We start from the raw sequence: 21,293 nt of genomic DNA on the forward strand, positions 1-21,293 counted from the left end.
AAAAACATCTAATGCTACTGTTTTATAATACAATGACTCCAGAGTAGCTCACCGTCCAAAGGCAATAAAATTAACGTCAATTCCTTTTATAGATTTTTTTTTAGCTGTGCAAACCAAATATGTCCGTTGATCAACCCAAAACTAGACAAGAGAACAAAAATGGATAAGGTCCACAAGTTCCTTACATCATGAGAGAGTTCCTCTATGCGCCTCGTAACTGTCTGATCTGATAAAGCAATTTCGTCTTCTTTACTTCTGTATTGTTTTATAGTGTCTATTAAAATCACTACTACTATTGCTAACAACTCACCGCGGTACCTAACTACCTGAGGTCAACACAACTGCGCACACTCTTTTGTCCCGGTGTATTTAAAAGTCCACCCTTTACTCCCTGCCATTAAGTTCCAATTTTATTTAAATCCCTCCATATCGCCTCATCTAACCCATTCAGGACCGACCCACTTTCATTTGAACTTGTACAAAAGACCAAAAAGCTTTATTTTAACAGTATATGATCATCCATCCTTATAGTGACATAAAGACCATGTCCAAAGGAGAATTCAGGGGTTTGAACCCGTCCCCAAGTGTTTGTCCAACTCGTAAAAACGTAACAGAATCAATGAAATAAAATTTTCAATGCATAATTTTAACAATATATGATCGTCCAACCGTACAGTGATATCAAGGCTGTGTCCAGAGAGGGATTTATGGGGTTAGAATCCCCCTCGAAATGTTTGTCCGACTCTTAAAAACTTAACAAAAATGAATATAAGCAAATCTTTGATCCGTTTTCAAAGTCTTTTTTGTAAGCCCCCCCCCACCGAAGAAAATCCTGGATATGGCCCTGAGTGACATACCCATAAGCTTTCTTTCCTCATAGCCCCAGAAATGTGATCATGCCACGTTTCCGGGGTTTGATATACCTTCACTCAAACAAGTAGCTAAAACTATCCTCCTGTTCTATGATGTCAAAAAAAAAGAAAATACAAAGGAGACATATCACTCTTTAATCTGTCAGCTCTGCTGCCTTGCCTCTGAAAAGTGCTTTCAGAGGCTTCTTTCATAAATTTCAGAGAAACTTCCCTCATAAATTTATTATAATATTAACTCACTTCCCAACTTTCACTGCATTTACGTCTACTATCGCTTTCTGCACTTCTTTTTGTCATTTCATTTTTCAATGTAATGGGTCAAGGGGATAATAAAAAAGACCTTCTTCGAAACTGTTTTTGACAAGCGAATCGGGAAAACGATTGTGATAGTGCGAGATGATTGTGCAAGATCCAGGACTTTTAAGTTTAAGACCACTTTCTACCTACCGATCCTAGGACGTTTAAGTCTTATTATCAAAATGATCGTGCTGTCAAATGTTGAGATTGAACTTCGCGAGAGCGTTATTTACCTGGGAATGCCTATTTGTGAAAATATCAAAGAAATAGTTGAGCTCTTCATTGAGTATGCTACTAAACACATTCGCTAAGCTTTTGCCTCTCTGGCTGCTAAGACGGTCCAAATGAATAGGGCTCACCGAGCAAAGCTTTTCAATGCATTGGCTGTACTTCATCTAAATATGTCTCCTGTGTGGAGCTTATTCTCGATGCTAAAAAGATGCAAATCCGTATTTTTTTGTTGTGTTTTTTTTTTTAATTTGCGAAATATCTGCTATGTATACCTACATGGACTAGGAATACATTTCTTTGTTAGTATCATAGATAAACGTGTCAGAGTTTTTTTAAATGGAGTTACGGATTCGCGCCATCCTCGGACTTTTTCATTAATTTATTGTATGTATTGCTTGTTGGTGTTAGTGGTCTTTTTTTTTCTTTTTTTAACTCTGTCAAAGGGTTTTGGCCTACCTGTTTTTGATGGGTAATAAACAAATTTATTGATTGAATTATATTGTCCCCATTATTAATTTATAAGGCAAGAAGTAAATTGCGCGTATTTTTTTTTTCCCAAAAATGGCTTTTCTTGATCTAGATATGAACCTTCTTGCCATTGTTGTTATTATTACTAATCCTTATTGTACTGTATCTATGGTTATTATTCAAAATCAATGAAAATTGTGTTATTTGAGCCTGAAAAACAACTGAATCTATATTGTTGATCTTTGGCATATTGTCAAAAATGATAGATTATGCTAAATGAATATGACTGGTTTTGACTGAAATCCCAGTTTTTGTTCAGTTGTTTCCTACTAAAAGTAGCTATTCTACCTTCCGACAAAATTTCTCAGCAAACAATTTTACGAACAATAGCGTTTCCTTAAACGAATTTTTTTTTCGACCATTTTTAGACGAAATCTCTAGCTAGATAACTGCAAGCGCAATATTCAAAAACTGATAATGCAGCTAAGCAGGATGACCAGCTTCTATGCTATAAACATTGACAAATAATCTATGATACCTTCCAGTTAGCAAATTATTTTGCTGGTTTGTTACAAAATCTTCAGGAATAAGCTAGCTTAATTCGTTATCCTGAATTATTTTTTCGATCTTATACTTTATTTTTAAAATAAAAACGAGTAGGTATAATTGCTTCACAGCCTGCGTAACATATATTTAGAAAACTAGTACAAATAAATCAACTAATAATCGTTCCATATGTCTGAAAGATTATGCAAAACTGTCACTTTACTGAAAACATCATACAATATAAGATTTTTTTAAGTAGAAACATAAAGCGCGTAGGATATTTTCCCCGGTATGAAAATAACCTGTTCTTGAACCTTACACTTGGATTACGGTGAGGAAACCCGCGCTTTACGCTAAAACTTAAGTATAATTATCTCAAACGGAAAAGCAAACCTGAAGGGTGCATGAGGGTCAGGCTCAGCGAGAATATATCTATACCCATCTTTATTAAAAGGATGTTCCATTGGGTAGCCATGTGCAGGGAGTTTTGGGACATTCAGTTCACTTCGTGTCCGTCGCCCTGCTCCTTGATCCGCTTTTCTTTTCTGACCTCTGCGAGCAGATGTTTGATTGCCTAGAATTGAAAATACTATAATACACAGAGAAATCCTGCAAACGAAAACTTCTAGAGACAATTTCATGAGACAAAAAAAAAGAAGACAAAGGCAAGAAAAATATGTTCGACTTTTAATATTTTATTGGTAATTTTGACAAAAAGTTCCGATACAGTAGCGTTGAAAATTTTAGTATACACATCTGGAGTTTTTTTTAGAAAAAAACCGCGCAAACAACAACGCAAACTGGGGATAGGGAATCCCCAGTCTGGTGCAAATAGCCAAATTATTATTTTTTCAATTTCAAAGAGAATAAACACTCCTCTACCAAGAAAAAAAACTTATTAACTCTCATTGTTCAATACTAAAATAGAATAATAAAATTAAAATTTCACCAACAGCAAGTCACCTGCCGATAACTCTCAACAACCATAATGCTCCTCCGGATCTCATACACATTACTGCACTGACTGATTATGCCCAGTAAAAAATTATAACTTGATGACGTCACGTACATCATTCTTGCTACAGAAATAAAAATATCAAACAAAAAGTCACCTAAAAAAAACAAAAAAAAAACACTCTGTTCTCTGTTGCAGGAGCATATTATCTATATTGTTGATAATCATCAACAGAGCTAAAAAGAGCCACTAGCGACAAACGTAATATAGTTGATGGTGCTATGCTACAATGGTCCACATGGGAAAGTGCACCAAATTAAGAACTTTTAGCCTTGACCAGGGATCTCCAAACTTGTCAATGTAAGGGCCATATTATATATTTCCCATATTTATGCGGGCTGAAGGGATAAAAAATGAGAAAAAAAAATCAGTGCCAATAATTTAATTTCCTCAAATATTAGAGTATAAGCATAAAAAAAAATTAAAACATATCTTGTTGGAAAAAATCAGGGTAAACTAAATAGACTCCTGCCTTTAGTTTTATGCAATAAAATTAGTGTGACGAATGATACTGTCATTTTGACTTTAAAATTTCATTAAAATCAGGTTATAGATTAGATGAGCCAATTGTAAGAATAGACTTCAAATGATCATCAGACGAATTTGCTTGATAGTTAGATTCCACATACTTCATTTTGGAAAATGTTTGTTCACACAGGCATGTTGTACCAAAAATGGACACAAAACTACAAGCAAACTTTATCAAATTTGGAAACTGATCTGGCTGCAGACATTTATAAAACTCAATTAGATTTCCTTCTCTACTTATCTTTCAGCCTGTCATCTGCTTGAAGATCAATAATTTCCATTTGAAATCGAGTTGCAAGATTTTCAGCATTGCAGTCAAATGGATAATGAAAGAGCCTGATTACAATTTTTTTGGCATCAAGGTCAGCAAATCGCTCCTGAAACTGCTTTTTCAAATCTGAATTTATTTCATTTGTAAATGAAGAAAAAAATTCAACTTTACTTTCTGCATGAAATTTTTCACAACATGGAAAATGAGCTAAAATCTTAACTTTCACCTGGCTTTCAAGTAGCGCAAGTTTTGCTCTGAATGCCTTGACATGAACAAAGTAGTCACTGATCAAATTTGTTTTGCTTTGCAATTTCAGATTCAAGTGATTAATATGACCTGTCATATCAGTAAAAAATACCAGTTTCCAAATCCATTCACAAACTGATAATAATGGCTGAAGTTTATTTTTCTCTGTGAGAAATAAATCGATTTTTGATCTGAGCTCCAAGAAATGCAGCAAAACCTTTCAACAACTAAGCCATCTAACTGATGTATCAACAAACTCCGAATTGCAAGGCAAGTCAATAAACTCCGAATCAAATTCTTTCAAGAAATCATGGAACTGGCAATGGTTGAGTGCATGAGATCTAATGAAATTAACCAGAGAAACAACAGGTTTCATGACACAAGACATATCAACATATTTTAGGCACAATATTTGTTGATGGATGCAGAAAAATGGGTTTTGAGAATCCTCCAACCTCTCAAGCAGCTGTAATTTGCCCAACCAAACCCCGTTTTGTCCCAGACATATTCTTTCCTCCATCAATCGTCACACACTGCACTTGTTTCCATTCCAGGTTATATTCTGTAATAGTTTGACTTACTTCAATGAAAAAGTCTTTTCCAGTTGTTGTGCTGTGCATGCTGTGAACTGATGCTGATTCTTGGGTCACATTAAATTCACAATTAACACCACGAATGAATACTAAGAGCTGAGAGGTATCACACACATCAGTTGATTCATCCAAAGCAAGAGAATACCAGCAAAAGCTTTTTGTTTTTTCCTTTATTTGCCGAATTATGTCGCCTCCTAAATCTTCAATTCTACGAGCAACAGTATTTGACCCAAGACTTATCATTTTGAAGAGGTTTACTTTTTCTGGACATACCTGTCCTGCTGCTTCCACTATACACTCTTTTATGATACTATCATCAGTGAAAGGTTTTCCTTTTTTTGCCAACACAAAAGCAACTTTGTAACTGGCTCTAGTTGAAGTTTCATTTTCAGATTTTTTCTTACTGAAAACAGCTTGTTGAGGATGCAGACTGTGCTGAAATGATCCAAACTTTTTAGTGCGTTCTGCTCATGTGATGTGAGAAAAACTTGGGCCACGTTTAGATTCATAGTGCCGACAAATATTGTATTTCTTCAGAACAGCAACACTGTCTCTACATATAAGGCATAAAGAGCCTTTATCATTTGCTTTCACAAAAAAGTGCTTTATTTTCCATTCGTCATTGAACTGACGACACTCACTGTCTACTTTTCTTTTCTTTGTATTTTCCCTATCTGAAAACATAAGGGTAAAACAAATGAAATAAATTCTACACGAAAAACAGCTTGTATGTGGTGTTAAAAAGCACACGAAATCCTCCATAGCGAATAGTTCGTTGTGAAGATCGCCAGTCTGCTTACATGTGAATGCCCAACCGTGCCGCTGAGCTCCATTCCGCTCGGCTCTGCTCGTAGTGCGAAAGCATCGATAATCACACACCACGCAGCCGATGACAACACTGTTCGCAACACGTCATCAGCGATCAAACCCTATCAACACCTCAGTTCACTCACCCCACGCTCTTATCTCACATTACCGCACAGAATACAACGATGCCCCACTCGCCCTCCACCCCTTCAATATACAGTTATTCACAGCTGATTGGTTGTAATGCACAGCACATACCTACCAGTTCTAGTATCTGAGATTCACACAATCGAAAGAGGGAATCTGACTCGGGCTGAGCCACCTGAGCCCCACCAGTCAACAGCCCCAGCTTTGAATAATTCTAAGATGCCAGTCGTACGATTATTTTTCTTTTCAAGGCCACCACACGGGGATTTGTTTGGCGGGCCAGATGAAATTATTGGGCGGGCCGGATATGGCCCGCGGGCCATAGTTTGGAGACCCCTGGCCTTGACAAAGCCCCGAAGAAGTGAAGCATCTGCAACCAACGCTTTAGAGTTCCTATTCGGTGAATACTTATGAAAAATATTTTTTGTTATATACTTGTTAAAATTTAAACTCTTTTCTTGAGTTAGGAGGGGGCGGGTCGTTCTAGTCAAGTCAACAAAACTTTATTATCTAAATTTTTCATCAAGAGGAACTCCAACTAAACAACTTTTAAATAAATATAAATTTCAATAGCTTGTCTGTATTATGTTGATTTGGCTTTAATATGTAGCAACATCCGAAAGGAAAAAAAAAAAAAAACACCGCACACTTTTTAAAAATGAATTAAATATATATTTCCCCCTTATTTTCACTCTGGAGAGGAAACCGTTTCTCTAGTTGATTAGCATCGAATAGTCAAATTTATAGTTTGGGTGTGTTTGTTCAACTAGAGATTAACAAAGGAGATCAACAGAGATTAATAAGAAATTCTTAAACATTAATAAGACAAACAAAGCTTCAATAACTTTATCTTAAAAAAACGGAGAATGTAGATTGGAATGTAGATGGAGAATTAGTCACACAGTAATTTCTAAAGATTTTTTTATATTCCCATCTTTCAAGCAAAATTGCATCTGCGAATAGTTTGATATCTCATTTTCGCCCTCATATTCAATTACCAAAAAGCAGGATCAACCCCGTTATTTTTGCGCATCAATTGATACACCATTCACCAAGCTCTCAACTTTTTAGTGTAGGTTACCTTAAAATCAAATGTTCACTACAAAGAATATCATAATGGGACAATATAATTATTTCCTTGAATGGGGTGAAAGCGTTATAGAATCATAATCAGGAAAGAAATGTATTAAGAGTAAATGAATAATATTCTAAAAATATATTATTTTAACTAAAGGAACAACGTGGAAGAATTCACCACCCTTAAATAGCAATCTTTGAAACCTTTTTAAAGAAAAATAAATATATTTACAGAGGGAATAAATATATAAATATACTTGCGCTCTTAACTCTTTCTGAAGAATCCACATCGACACTCATGGCTCATTATAAAAAAATGCTGAATTCAGATAATTTTTAATATCACAAGAATTACATATTCTGTGGTATTTAGAGGGTTTAACCTACAATTTGAATTTTTTGTCAATTTCAGAAAAAAAGCTGTTGAGATACCTTAGAAAAGCTTTCAACTGTTGTCAGGTACCCCCCCCCCCCCCAACTACAAAAAGGCGGAACGAGCCACTGACAAAAGATGATATCCAAAGAAAATTTGAAACTAATCATTGATAGTCATTCAGGAGAATTTCCAGGGATTTTCTAAATCAATATTTAAAGCTTGTTATATTATTGCTTGAACACAACTATTTTTTTGTGGGAGGGGGAAGGTCTCATTAAGTTAAACAGCAGATCAGTAGAAGATATTAATTACATTACAACATTCAGTAGCATCAAAGTGGATCAAGTCCAAAACAAATTTTCAAGATGTTTAGCTAAGCTTCCAAAGTTAGACACATCTTCATGTAACATCTTTATATCAAGATGTTAAGTTTCCAAAGTTAGAACATAAAAATGAATTCCTTATTTGCGGTTATAGTAGACTAAGATGGTTAACAATCTTGAGATCATTTGCTGTGATAAGTTATTAAAAGTTTCCAAGAAAAATGTGACAAAAAAATGCGACAAAAAGATTTGGTTCATTCCTGATATAAAACAAAGCATCTGCTTAGCTGCAGGAATACCTCAACCAATGTGTGAATTAGAATTTTGCTCATAACTACACTGAAAACATGTGTTGGCTATGTTGGGGAGTTCTGTCAAAGTGAAAAGAATCTAAAAACCTGGATCCGTTCTATCCTCTTCCAAACTGATTCTCATCAGGATTAGTTTGGGAGGTGATGAATTCTCTCCACTTTTCAATATCTTTGATAAATTTATGCATAATGATTTTTGGTGTGATTTCACTTTTTCCCATTTCTGAAATATATGGCTTTATGAAGGGTTAACTTTTTTTAATGACCAGTTTAATCACAGCGACGTTAATTGGAAGGGGGCAAGCGCAACACTGTATTTTGAAAAATACCTTCTCTCTCGTATTTTCATTGAAAAATACCTTTTATATTTGATATTTTCACTGAAAAATGTCATTTTCCATTAAAAAAATGATAAAAATCGCCCCCTGGATTCCGATTTTTTACATTTAAAATTTACTCTATCAGTTCACTTTTACTCTACAAGGCTAAACATGAATAATACCTCCTCCACTAAGGCCAAACTCAGAGATTTTCAGATGTCCAGATCTAATAAGTGCTTCATATGGAGGTCGAATGTTTTGAACATCAGAATAAACAAGGCCATAGTAGTAACAATCAAAACCAGCATTCAGAGGCTCAGATGTTTCTTGGTACGTGAAAGTTGAACCTCTCTCTTTACTCAGTGTCTTGTGGATCTATAAATAATTGATTATACGTAAAAAAAACGTAGGAGACGACAATATTTAGAGGTTTAAACGCCTGGGACTGTGTGTGCCAAACTGCTGAGAATTCGTGCAGACTAAATCCGTTTCATAGAAATAATAAAGACAACTTTCAACAACTTTTGTCACAGAATTTTGAGGGCTTCAAAAGTTTTATGAACCACTAGATTAGAAGTTGAAACTGCAATACCATACATTAGTTTTGCATTTATACTTATAATTGTGTATATATTATGTTTTGTGTACAATCATTTTTGATCGTTAAAGAAGCATTATAACCGAATATCACAGAGAAAGCTACTTTTCGTTGAGTTCCTAAATAAGAGTTCCTGAATCCGTATCATTGCTATATTTTTTGGTTAATAAATTTATAGCTTTCAGCTTTACTTTTCGCTTCTTTTAAGCTTTGTTTTGCTTTTTACATTCCATTTATTTTAGTACTACGGCTGATCTTTACAATGCTTCATACTCTGACAACCATAAAGAAAAAAAAATAAGAAGTCAACCATTAAAACAATGCTTTATAAAAGAGAGCCTTAATTTAGAAAAAGCTTTAAAATACAAAGTTGTTTTTTTTTTAAACATATTCTGTTGGCGTTCAAAATTTAAATTAAAAAAAGATTTTTTTGATTAAGCAATAGACAGTGTTAGTAGCGTTTCAGGGGAAATCTGAATTTTTCCTTGGTTACACGCAACCAGAGTAATGCAACTTACCTCTTGAACAGGTTTGACACCTCCTAAAACCCCATGTTTGTCCTTAACTTGGACTTATCCAATTGGACTTAACTTCTAAAGAAACAATAATGCGTACACCAAATAGTTCGTGGTAACAAACTGTAAGTAAGGAACGATCCGGCTCAATAGTCTTACCATTCGAAAGTTGCGAGCCTCAGAAAATTTGCCTTATTTTCGAAAAAGGCGGAAACATCACCTAAAAGTCGTAGAATCTTAATGAAGATCACACCATCAGATTCACCGTATCAGACAGCCATACTTTAGAGGTTTCAAGCTCTATCGGCAAAAATATAGAATTTTGTATTTTTTGAGAGAAGAAGGATCACGGATGCGTGTTTATTTGTTGTTTTTTTTTTCTTCCCAGGGGTGATCGCATCGACCCAGTGGTCCTAGAATATCGTGAGAAGGATCATTCGAATGAAAATTAAAAGTTCTAGTGCCCTTTTTAAGTGACCAAAAAACTGAAGGGCATCTAGGTTCCCTCCCACGCTCTTTTTTCCCCAAGACACCCGATCGAAGTTTTGAGATAGCCATTATGTTCAGCATAGTCGAAAAATTCAATAACTGTATCTTTGAGAATGACTTAGTCCCCCACAGTCCCCGGGGGAAGGGCTGCAAGTTATGAACTTTGCTTATTGTTTACATATAGTATTAGTTATTGGGAAAGATACAGACGTTTCAGGAATATTTTTTTCTGGTGGAGGGGGTTACGTGGGAGGATCTTTCCATGGAGGAATTTTTCATGGGGGAAGCGCAAGATTTTCCAGCATTATTTAGAAAACTATCCGAAATTAAATAAAAAAAAGCAATTTTTTTCAACTAAAAGTAAGGAGCAACATTAAAACTTAAAACGAACAGAAACTATTACTATGAGGGAGTTCGCCCCAGAGTCAATACCTCGCTGTTTACGCTAAAGTTTTTTTCAGTACTTTCAAAAGAGCCATTTATTCTAATTAAACGACCTTTGTGATTCAGGGGTCATTCTTAAAGAACTAGAACAAGATTCGAACTTAAGCGTAAAGAGCGAGGTATTGACTAGGGGGTAAACCCACTCATATACGTAATAATTCCTGTTCGTTTTAAGTTGTAATGTTCCTCCTTACTTTCAGTCGAAAAAAACTTTTTTTTTTATTTAATTAGCATATAAGAGCCAGTATAAAAAGCACAAAACCAATGGGACTTCCGTAGCTCGGCTTCTCATTGTACCCAATACATTTCGACCGTGGATTCAAAACATTTCAGATAGTCCCTTCCTATTCTTAAAGTTTTAACCAGAAGTTCCAGCAATTGCCAGTGTTGCCAAAGAATTGATTCGACAGATAAACTTGCAAAATATCGCTTTTTTATACAAACGATTCGTTCTGAAATCAATCATATATCTATTATTTCAAAATTGTGTCCTTGCATTTATGACAATTTTCGAAAACAGTTACTCTTTTCAATTTAATTCATGCTCATGAACTGGGTCAAATCGTTATGGCATTTTTGAATTTTGGACAACCAAACTAATATATTTTTTTTTTTAATTGACTTTTAATTACTGAGGGATTTTGGTCAAGGCCAGATCCAGAACCTGTAACTTTTTAAAAAGCGAAATCCGGCTCACAGAAATGAAAATACGTTCTCTGAAAAAAATTGTTTCATTGCCACTGATCAAAAAATGTTAACTCTTATTCAGCCTCAACTTAACAGTACTTTGCAATTATGAAAGCAAAACTTCAAGAATTTAGAGAGAATTCCAGAACAACCCATTAAAAAGAACATTAAAAGCGGAAACAACTAAAATTCAGCATTAGAACTATCACAGGTAAAAATCCTTAAGCGGAAAATTACACCTCTGAACTTGAAAATCAAGGCAACTTTAGCCTTGCTAGGAGTGATGTGTATATTTTTTCAGGGACTACCAGGCTATTCCAGAGTCATAAAGAGATGAATAAAAGGGGTTTTGAAAGGGTCCTTTTTAAGCAGCAAAAATAATAGTCCCATCATAATATCATTGTGTGAAAATTTATGATATAGTCAATCCATTCAATAGTGTTGAAACCTATGTTTTTTATTTCATAGCATTGAAAATATACTGCCGCGCTGTGGTAGATCTGTCTCCAAAGCTAACCACCCTTCCTTCCTCGTCAGGGGAGCCGGCAGGGGGCAGGGGGCCATGGTCCCCTAGAAATTAGGGACTATAAAGTAATTATGAGGAAACCATAGGAAAGAGAGGAGAATAGGAAAAAACATGGAAAAAATATGTGTTGCCCCATTGTTGGCGACCTGCCAATAGATTTTAACCCTTTATAAGGAAAATATAACTTATAATTTGTAACTGAGTGACCCCTTTCCATTTTCCACAAACATTTTTTCTATATAATTTGGTCGGAGCAAAAAAAAAAAAAAATCTTCGCAGTAATCAATGGTAAGTAAATAACGATCCTTGTCAATAATGAACGTATAAGAGCCTAATTGTTGATAAAATTAAATCCAATAATAAGCTTTATGTAGTGATCGTATATATATATATATATATATATATATATATATATTAGTTTATTAGTGATCAGTGCAGAAGTTCGAACAAGAAAGAACAAGAAAGTTAGTATAATTATAAAAAAACACAAGGACAACAAATTAATAAGGGGTAATTTCGGTAAAAAAAAAAAAAAAAAAAAAAAAAAAAAAAACGCCTTCAACTTGTGCTTGCATTGCAAGAGTACCCATGAGCTGATATATGAAGCCAATATAATCAGTAATGCTTCCCCTGAACGGAATGCTGGGAATTGCAATATTTTCCACTGAACGGATACGTTTTTTGTGCTTTATTATAATTTTTTCCAGGAGTAATTGCATTTATCTAGTTGCAATTTTGAAAAAGATTAAACTTTTTACTGTTATGAAGTATACAGGTGTCAAATATATGGGTTTTTGGTATTAAAGATTAAATAAAAATATTGAATTAAAAAACTTTATTTGATTTTCTTAATCTTAGTTTTAATGATTTACTTTGAACAAACTACTTTGATAATGCGTTACTTTTTATAGACACTGAGTCTAAAGGCATTAAACATTTTGGTGTTTGATAAACAAGTTCAAGACTGTCGATATTGTTAAAACATATCCGTCCAACACTTAGGCATTGCTCAACAGAACTGAATGCTGGGAGTTTATATCTTAGTTTTTGTAAGTAGGCTATTTTTGTGTTTTTTTTTTTAATTACTTACTTTTTTCATTTTATATTATTTTGCTTTATTTGTTATACTTTTTCCATTGCCTTTAGAAAAATGTTAGTCTCTAAGCTTCATTAGATAATGAAAAAATCCAGTTTTTCAACTGAAAATAAGGAGCAGCATTAAAACTTAAACGAACAGAAATCATTTTGTATATGAGGGGGATTGCTACCTCCTGAACACCTCACTATTCACGCTACAGTTTTTCGGCACTTTAAAAAAAATTACTTCTTTTACTAATTGAACGAGCCTTGTGTTTCAGGAGTCATTTTTAAAGAATTGGGACAAAATTTAAACTTTAGCGTAAAGAGCGAAGTTTTGAGAAGGGGGAAATCCCCCTCATATACGTAATAATTTCTGTTTGTTTTAAGTTTTAATGTTGCTTCATACTTTCAGTTGAAAAAAACTTGTTTCTTTTTATCTAATTTCTGATCGTTTTTTAAATAACGCCAGGATATCTGGCGCCACCTCCACGGAAAAATCCCCCCCCACAGAAATATCCTTTGGACACTTCAATCCTGGCGAAAATTTATCCCGGACAATTACCTTTAAACTCTCTACGCGTAAAATTGAATCGGTAAAGAGAAAAGCAAGAAACATAAAGAAATTTCGTATAGGAATTCTTTCATCCAGTATAAAATTTCCCTTGAAACGTTCACCTTCTGGAAACTTCCCTTTCCATGGAAAAAAAATCCTCCCAGGAAGTCCTCCCAGCAAAAAATTCATCCTTCCCTACTCACCCGAAAAATGTATGTATACTTCCCAATAACAAATACTATATGGAAACAACGGGCAAATTTTATAACTTAAAAACCTTTCCCCAGGGGCTTAAGGGGTCATCGTATCTCCAAAGACATAGTTATTGGGCTTTTCAACTATGCTAAACAAAATAGGTATCTAAAAATTTTGGTCGGACGATTTTTTGAAAAAAATGTGGCGTGGGAGAGGGCCTAGTTACCCTCCAATTTTTTTGGTCGCTTAAAAAGGGCACTAAAACTTTTCATTTCCGTTAGAATTAGCCCTCTCCCGACGTTCTAGACCCACTGAGCCGATACGATCACCCCTGGAGAAAAAATAAATAAACACGCATCCGTGATTTTTCTTCTTGCAAAAATTACAAGATTCCATATTTTTACAGATATGAGCATGAAACCTCTACAGTAGAATCTTTGATACGATGAATCTGATGGTGTGGTTTTCATTAAAATTCTATAACTTCTAGATGGTCATTTTCCCTTTTTTCGAAAATCAGACAAATTTTCTCAGGTTCGTAGCTTTTGATTTGTAAGACTAAACTTAATGAAACTTATATATTTACAATCAGCATAATAAGCCCATTCTTTTGATTTATCTATTCGTATCGAAATCCCGTTTTTAGAGTTTCGGTTACTATTCAGCCGGGTCGCTTTATACTTACAGTTCGGTACCCCGAACTGTTTGATTATCCATCAAGATTCAAACAGAGATCATTGAGATGTGAATCGTTTTTTCTGCATTATCAAAGTATTGTATTCATAAAAATTTAGTTCCATAAAATTGAATTACACAAATAGAAAACATTTTTCATCTAAGTAAGGAGCAAGTTTAAAACTTAAAACAAATTGAAATTACTCTGTATATAAAGGGGACTGCCCTCTTCTCAACACCTTGCTCATTAAACAAAAGTTTTTCAGTGCTTTGGATTTTTTTTTTTCCAATTGCAAATTTTCTTAAAAAATTTGGACAAAACCAAACTTCACAGTAAGGAATAAGGAGCTCAGGAGGAGACAGCCCCCTTCATACAAAGAATAATTTGTTCAAATAGGTTTTAAATCTGTTCCTTTGCTTTCAGTTGAAAAGCTCTTTTTCTGTTTAATTTCTGATTGTTTTCCAAATCAAACCCAGGCCTAACCAAGATATAATTTGAGGTACCGGTACCGTCCTAAGTTTAAATTTGGAAATTCAATTTTGGATAAGATTTGAATATACTTAAAAAATCGGCAATGAATAGTAATTTTGATACAAAGTCCTTGTCAATATTACTACTAAAGAATTTACGTTTGATGAAAAGGAGTATTATTGTTTGTATGGATGGAAATCCTGTGATAATTTTAATCTTCTACATAACTGAAGCCATCACAACCTCTGCAACATGATTTTCTTATCGATAAATACATTCCACTTATTTATTTAAATACACTGAAATACTTCATATAATTAGAAAAATAAAAATATTGCCATCTAAAATAGCTGAAAACTAAGTTCATAGCAGTATTTGCCACCCAAAACAAATTTCCTGCCGGGGCTGATGATGGCCTGCCTTCCTTTTCCACCTCTGTGCCGGTAGATATGGGAATGTAACAATTTAACTGTATAGGGAAAAATTTTAATTGATTCCTACTCCCACCTACTTCTCCTCTAAGCAGTTTGTCCATTGAAATGTACTTTTTTAGGAAACCGCCCTACCCCCCACCTAAACAATGAATCACCCCGCCCCTCATTATAGCAGATACGCAATTACAGATCACCAAACGTAGCCTAATTTCATTACAAATAAAGCGAATCAACTTGGTTGAATCCAGTAGGCTACTATCACCATGTGGCATTACTTCTTTTGCAACTGAGAAGCCTAAAACATAGTTATTGATACTTTTAAATCAATGAGCTTCTCAGAATTTTAAATTGATTGCAAATTCGTCCTCTTTGGGGTAGTCGTAGTTTGATGCCCTAAAATGGCAGAAAACAAGACTTTCCCCTGGACAAATCTGCAGGGTCACTCAAAAAAGAGCTTTAAATTTACGTTTGGATGAGCTCCCTATCTTGGACCTACGGTTTGATACAATCACTCCTGGGAAAAAAAAAACAAATAAGCATACATCGACGATGTTTCTTGTGAAAAAAAATGCGAAATTCCACATTTCGAAGATTGGAGCTTGAAACCTCCACGGTATGGTTCTATGTTTCAATAAAAATCACTTGATTTTTTTAGAGATGTGTCCCCTTTTTTCAAAAATCAGACAAATTTTCTCAGATTTTTGGTTTTGGATGGGTAACAATAAGCTGAAAGAATTTTATTTATTAAGAATCAGCATAAAAAGCCAATACTGCCGGTGTAACAACTGTCGTGAGCATTTTTAGTTTCGTTGAATATTAGCCCAAATCACTTTTTATTTCGAATTTTTTATCACAAACTATTAGATAAGATTCTCTCGTGAAGAAAATTTCTTGAACCTGCTCATTTTATTCAGTTGATTACATAAAAAAAACTGGTTTTTTTAACTGAAAGTAAGGAGCGACATTAAAACTTAAAACGAACAGAAATTACTCCGTATATGAAACGGGTTGCCCCCTCCGCAATCCCTTGCTCTTTACGCTAAAGTTTTTAATTGTTTTAAAAAGCAGAATTGTGGCAAAGAGTCAAACTTTAGCGTAAAGAGCAAGGGATTGCGGAACAGAGTCAAACTTTAGCGTAAATACCTCGCTCTTTATGCTAAAGTATTTTTAGAACCCCTCATATGCGTAATAATCTCTGTTCGGTTTAAGTTTCAATGCTACTCCTTACTTTCAATTGAAAAAACTTCTCCATGTTTATTTTTTCATTGTTTTTTTATAGTAATTTTAGAAAATCCTGCGCCCTTTTCATTGAATTTCTGTTCCCCCATGAAATATTTCTCCAAGGAAAGATCCTCCCACATAGCTCCCTCCCCTCAACCCCACCCCCAAAACCGAAAAAATCCCCTGAAAACGCTGTACACTTCCCAGTAACCATCATTATATGTAAACACTGGCCGAAGTTTGTAACTTGCGGCCCCTCCCCCAGGGACTGTGGGGGAGTAAGTCATTCCCAAAGACATAGTTATTATGGTTTTTGACTATGCGGAACAAAATGGCTATCTCAACATTTTGATCCGTTGACTTTGGAGAAAAAATGAGCGTGGGAGGGGGCCTAGGTGCCCTCCAATTTTTTTGGTCAATTAAAAAGGGCACTAGAACTTTTCATTTCTGTTAGAATGAGCCCTCTTGCGACATTCTAGGACCACTTGGTCGATACGATGACCCCTGGGGAAAAAAAAAACAAAAAAAACAAACAAATAAACACGCACCCGTGATTTGTCTTCTGGCAAAAAATACGAAATTCCACATTTTTGTAGATAGGAGCTTGAAACTTCTACAATAGGGTTCTCTTATACGCTGAATCTGATGGTGTGATTCTATGACTTTAAGATTCTATGACTTTTAGGGGTTGTTTCCCCCTATTTTTAAAATAAGGCAAATTTTCTCAGGCTCAAAACTTCTGAAGGGTATGACTAAACTTGATAAAACTTATATATTTAAAATCAGCATTAAAATACGATTCTTTTGATGTAGCTATTGATATCAAAACCCCATTTTTTAGAGTTTTGGTTGCTATTGAGCCGGGTCGCTCCTTACTACAGTTCGCTACCACGAACTGTTTGAATAGGACAATAAAAAGAAAGCGGGTCAATTTGACAGCTGGATAGTAAGTTTAAGTTTTGTTGGTTTTTTGATATTTGTTTTATTTTTCAAGTCTGAATTTATAAGGGATTTAAGTTTGAGAAGAAGAATTGTCCTGTTGTGAAAGACGTACATTTTACATGGCTATTATAAAATAAAACGTGGTATCTATGCAGGCAGGATGATTTTTGAGTAACTCTACTCATTCTGTAAACTATTCTAAGGCTTAGGAAACTCCATAAAGACAAGTCTATCTCTGTTATAACCTACAAAAGCAATAAATCTTTCTCTAATTTTGGTTTGAGTTTCTTTTAAGTTTAAATGCATTATAATTAAATATATTATTGATTAGATAAATTGATCCCTTTACCAGTTATCCTTGTAGTTTAAAACTTACTGCATGTTGTCTCATTTTGCATACAATTTGATTGCTTTTTTTATTTGAGTTTTTTCCTAAAAGTATTTAAAATTAACTTATTCCTACAATAAAAATTTCTGAAATATATTTCCTGTGACCCAACCACCTCTGCTATTTTGATGTCTAGCCCTCGTCTGGAAAATTTTCAGCCGGTTCCCTTGCTCCTCGTATATCATAGCTGTATTAAGATCCAGCTGGATCTAGGGGGCACTTTTAAGTGCTTTCTTAAGGGTCTAAAGGGATTGGGGGGCTAAGAACCCCCTTCCTCCACCCTTCTTTGTTACTCAAAAGAGCAGCTAAGGTTTTTGCAACGAAAAGCCCAATATATGCCTCCAAGGTCGATATGCCCCTAACCGTCCGTGGGGGAAAAGCATTACGCCATGAAAACTGCAACAGATGGGCTTTATAGGGGGAAAGGAAACCTGACTGGCTTGGGCCAACATAATCATAAACGGTGAAAAAGCGCAGAGGGATATAGAGGTCCAGGAACTAGGATATATTTTTTATTCCCGATTAGTTTGAAACTTTAGCCACAAGTCCTAGGACCAGAAGTTCAAAATTCACAGAAAGAACGTTCAGGGGACAGGTACCCTTAAATAGGGGCCAAAACGGGCCAACACATAATGGTTCCGTCGAAAACGGTCCCGAGAAAAGGCAAAAAATCATCTGAGCGGCTTGAAACTTAAAACCGCAAGTCCCTGTGCCAAGGTGGGCCTGATCAAAAAATTCATTTAGGGGGCAAAGGTCCTCTAAAATCAGACACCAGATTTTTTTTCTTTTTTTTTAATCGGCCTTAAACTTATATCCCCCAATATTTCGGGCACAGGGGCCCAAATGTGATTGAAAAAAAAGAAAATTTCCGATCGTTTGGCCAAAATAGGTCAAAATCTGGCTTGAGCAATCCCCCCCTCTCTAAAAAAAAGTCGAATACCTTGCATCTTTCAAGAATCATTTCTTGGGTTAAAGTGACAAAACGTTTTAATGGGAAGATTAGGGTGTTAAAGACTAGGAAATGGGTAAAAAAAACTTGTTATTCCCGATCAATTTGAAATTTACAGCCGCCAGTTCCTTGTCCCTTGGTCAAGGGGAACTTGATTACTCTTATTGCGCAGCCGATGGTTTATTTTGGATAATTAAAACTTCGAAAACTGAATAGGTGAAATGAGATCATTTCCTCTAAGCATTGTTCTGCAAATGTTAAGCTTTGATTTAAATAGTCAGATTTGAGGGGTTGTATCCCTCCCCGCATTTCTGTTAATCCTACAGATGGTATTAAAACGAACAAAAATTGAATTGAAAAAACATTTCTTTGGTTAAAGTTAAATTAAATAGAAAAGAGCAGCATTAAAACTTAAAACGAAAAAAAATTATTCAGCTTGTGAGAGGGCTGTCCCTTCCCTAAGCCCCTGCTTTTTACTTTAAAGTTTGGTTTTTGCTCCCAATACTTGCTAAAGAGCAGGGACGAATGAAATGGGATTATTGGGGATTGAATGAGGTATTGGGGATTGTTGCCCAAAACAAAACACTGCGTCAATGGACACACTACTCTTACGAGAAGCAATATTTTTGGAAGTGTAACACTGTGTTCTGAGAGCATATTTCCAAGTTAAAGTTTTCACAATTTTGCTAAAAAAGTATTTTATTTTCATTATATTAACATTAATCGAACTACTTTATATAATAGACAAGTACCACGAACTCCCTTCTCACTCCCCAAAAGGTTCCTCAAATTCCAATTTCTAAAATCCTGGCAGCCAAAAATTATAAACTGTATGGAAAAGAAAGAACATATAAGAATAGAAAAAAGGATGGATGTCGTTCTACAATAGTAGTAACACCCTGTACCGTGGCATGCCAGGAAGATGTGGCTCGTCTTGGCATAGCCGTCATTGACTCCCAATGAGCATCAACGAAAGGAATAATCTCTCGTTCTTTGGAGAAATACTGCCGTGGTTTCCCTTCCTTGGTGCTAATTTGTAACAAATTTGCAATGGCAGTGATACACAAATGACTGAATTCTGAAAGAAAAATAGTTGCAAGTGTATTGGACCATTGATTTAAAAAACAAACCATAAAATTCATGTCTGTAAATGTAAAAGGGGAGCATCAAACAAAATATAATCAATATATAGCATCTCAACATCAAGTTAACAGAATAATCGTCGAAACAGTACTAAGTCAGAGTTCAACCTGTCAACATTTCTCAAAGTTCAAAGCTACTGAACCAGAAATATTCCGTGATTATTGACCTTTGCATGACCAAATGGTAAAACAAAAACAATATTGTCTAGAGTGCAGACTACAGGTCACATATAACTCAATTAAATGTGTTAATTGGGACTCTTGGTTCCGCGCAGGGCCCGAAAAGTGTGCCAGGATAGATATTACCAGTTGGATCAACTCCTGGATGTGCCTTGATTTCTTTTTTGGGTCGTTCTGTACCCCCTTCTGACTTCCCTCATACGCCTCATACCCCAGTTGAAAGAAAAAGAATTCTTAGCATTTTAAGTAACCTAAGCAGTCCTACTCCTTTTCCTGACCCTCCACACAACCAGCTTTCATTTTTTAACAGAAAAACCAAACGTGCCTCACGAGGCTGGGCCTAGTTCAGTCGGTCCTACAATTTTCCTTGCCCCACCCCAGCGCCAAGATCTTGAAGTTCTTCCCGAAGACTCATCGCACACATCATACTAAGCCACTGAATGCAGCATGGATAAATCTGTACAAACAGACAGCGTCACGGCAGTCCCCTACTTACAACCAGACTTTACAAAAAATATTGACTTTAAAAGTTAACGGAAGTGGGTCCAATGTGCCTCCTATAATCATGAATCATGGTTATGATCATGACCCATAACCTCATAAAACGAAATGAAGCTAGTTCAAGAGTTTGTTCCCTTTTTTTACATAGAAATTGCGACCAAAAGAAGTACTCGTTATTGCACTTGTGTCGTTTTTACTTCACTGGCAAGTGTACTAAAGCAAAGGGTAATTTTGACCATGTTCCTTTATGCAAGTTAGCATCAAGCGGGCGGTGTTTCAGGTGTGATAACCTGTATATTTATGTCCCCTCTTCCTTTCTGCAAAAAAGAATTAGCTGCAAACCAAAGACAGGTGTAAAAACTTGGGCAGTCTCAGCTGTTACCAGGCAAAGATTCCACACTGGAAAGCCTCTTTTTTAGGCAGCACTACGGATCCCCTGCCTCCCTTATTAAATCCACATCATTACCCCCTCCCTACCCAATTCAAAGCAAGACACCCCAGGTATCCTCTCCCCAAAACGCACCTCCAACCCAGAAACTTACTCACGATCAGTCAAATAACCATCGCACCCAAACCTTCCCACAATCCCCTCTTACTCATATCCATCCCAGTCACAAACCCCCTTCCATACCCTATCCACTCCATGCACCCAAGATGTTGTTGACTGATTCGGGCCTCCATCCTTCATTTGCCAAAGTAAGCCCGACCTCCCTCCTCCCAGAAAGTTCCTACGCCACTTCCTTTCCCAGCACCTACTTGCCTACCAATCTCCCCCTTTCCTCTCTATCAAAAATCATTCCAACTCGACTTGTTCTTACCCTATCTCCACGAAACCTCATCTCCAGCCCATTCATTTTATCCCTCGTGCTTAACC

General features: G+C 35.6%; 1 protein-coding gene across 1 annotated transcript in view; it reads right to left on the minus strand.

The window, feature by feature from the left end:
* The window catches only part of LOC136032092 (set1/Ash2 histone methyltransferase complex subunit ASH2-like), a 57,235-nt gene that overhangs the window by 17,956 nt on the left and 17,986 nt on the right, over positions 1-21,293 (minus strand). Inside the window, exons 3-5 of the mRNA XM_065712232.1 lie at positions 19,502-19,674; positions 8,611-8,803; positions 2,808-2,988 (exon numbers count right to left, since the gene is read on the minus strand). Of these exons, the coding sequence (XP_065568304.1) occupies positions 2,808-2,988; positions 8,611-8,803; positions 19,502-19,674 (547 nt within the window). The remainder of the gene's footprint in view (positions 1-2,807; positions 2,989-8,610; positions 8,804-19,501; positions 19,675-21,293) is intronic.

This window comes from Artemia franciscana, chromosome 10, assembly GCF_032884065.1.
Source record: "Artemia franciscana chromosome 10, ASM3288406v1, whole genome shotgun sequence".
NCBI lineage: Eukaryota > Metazoa > Arthropoda > Branchiopoda > Anostraca > Artemiidae > Artemia > Artemia franciscana.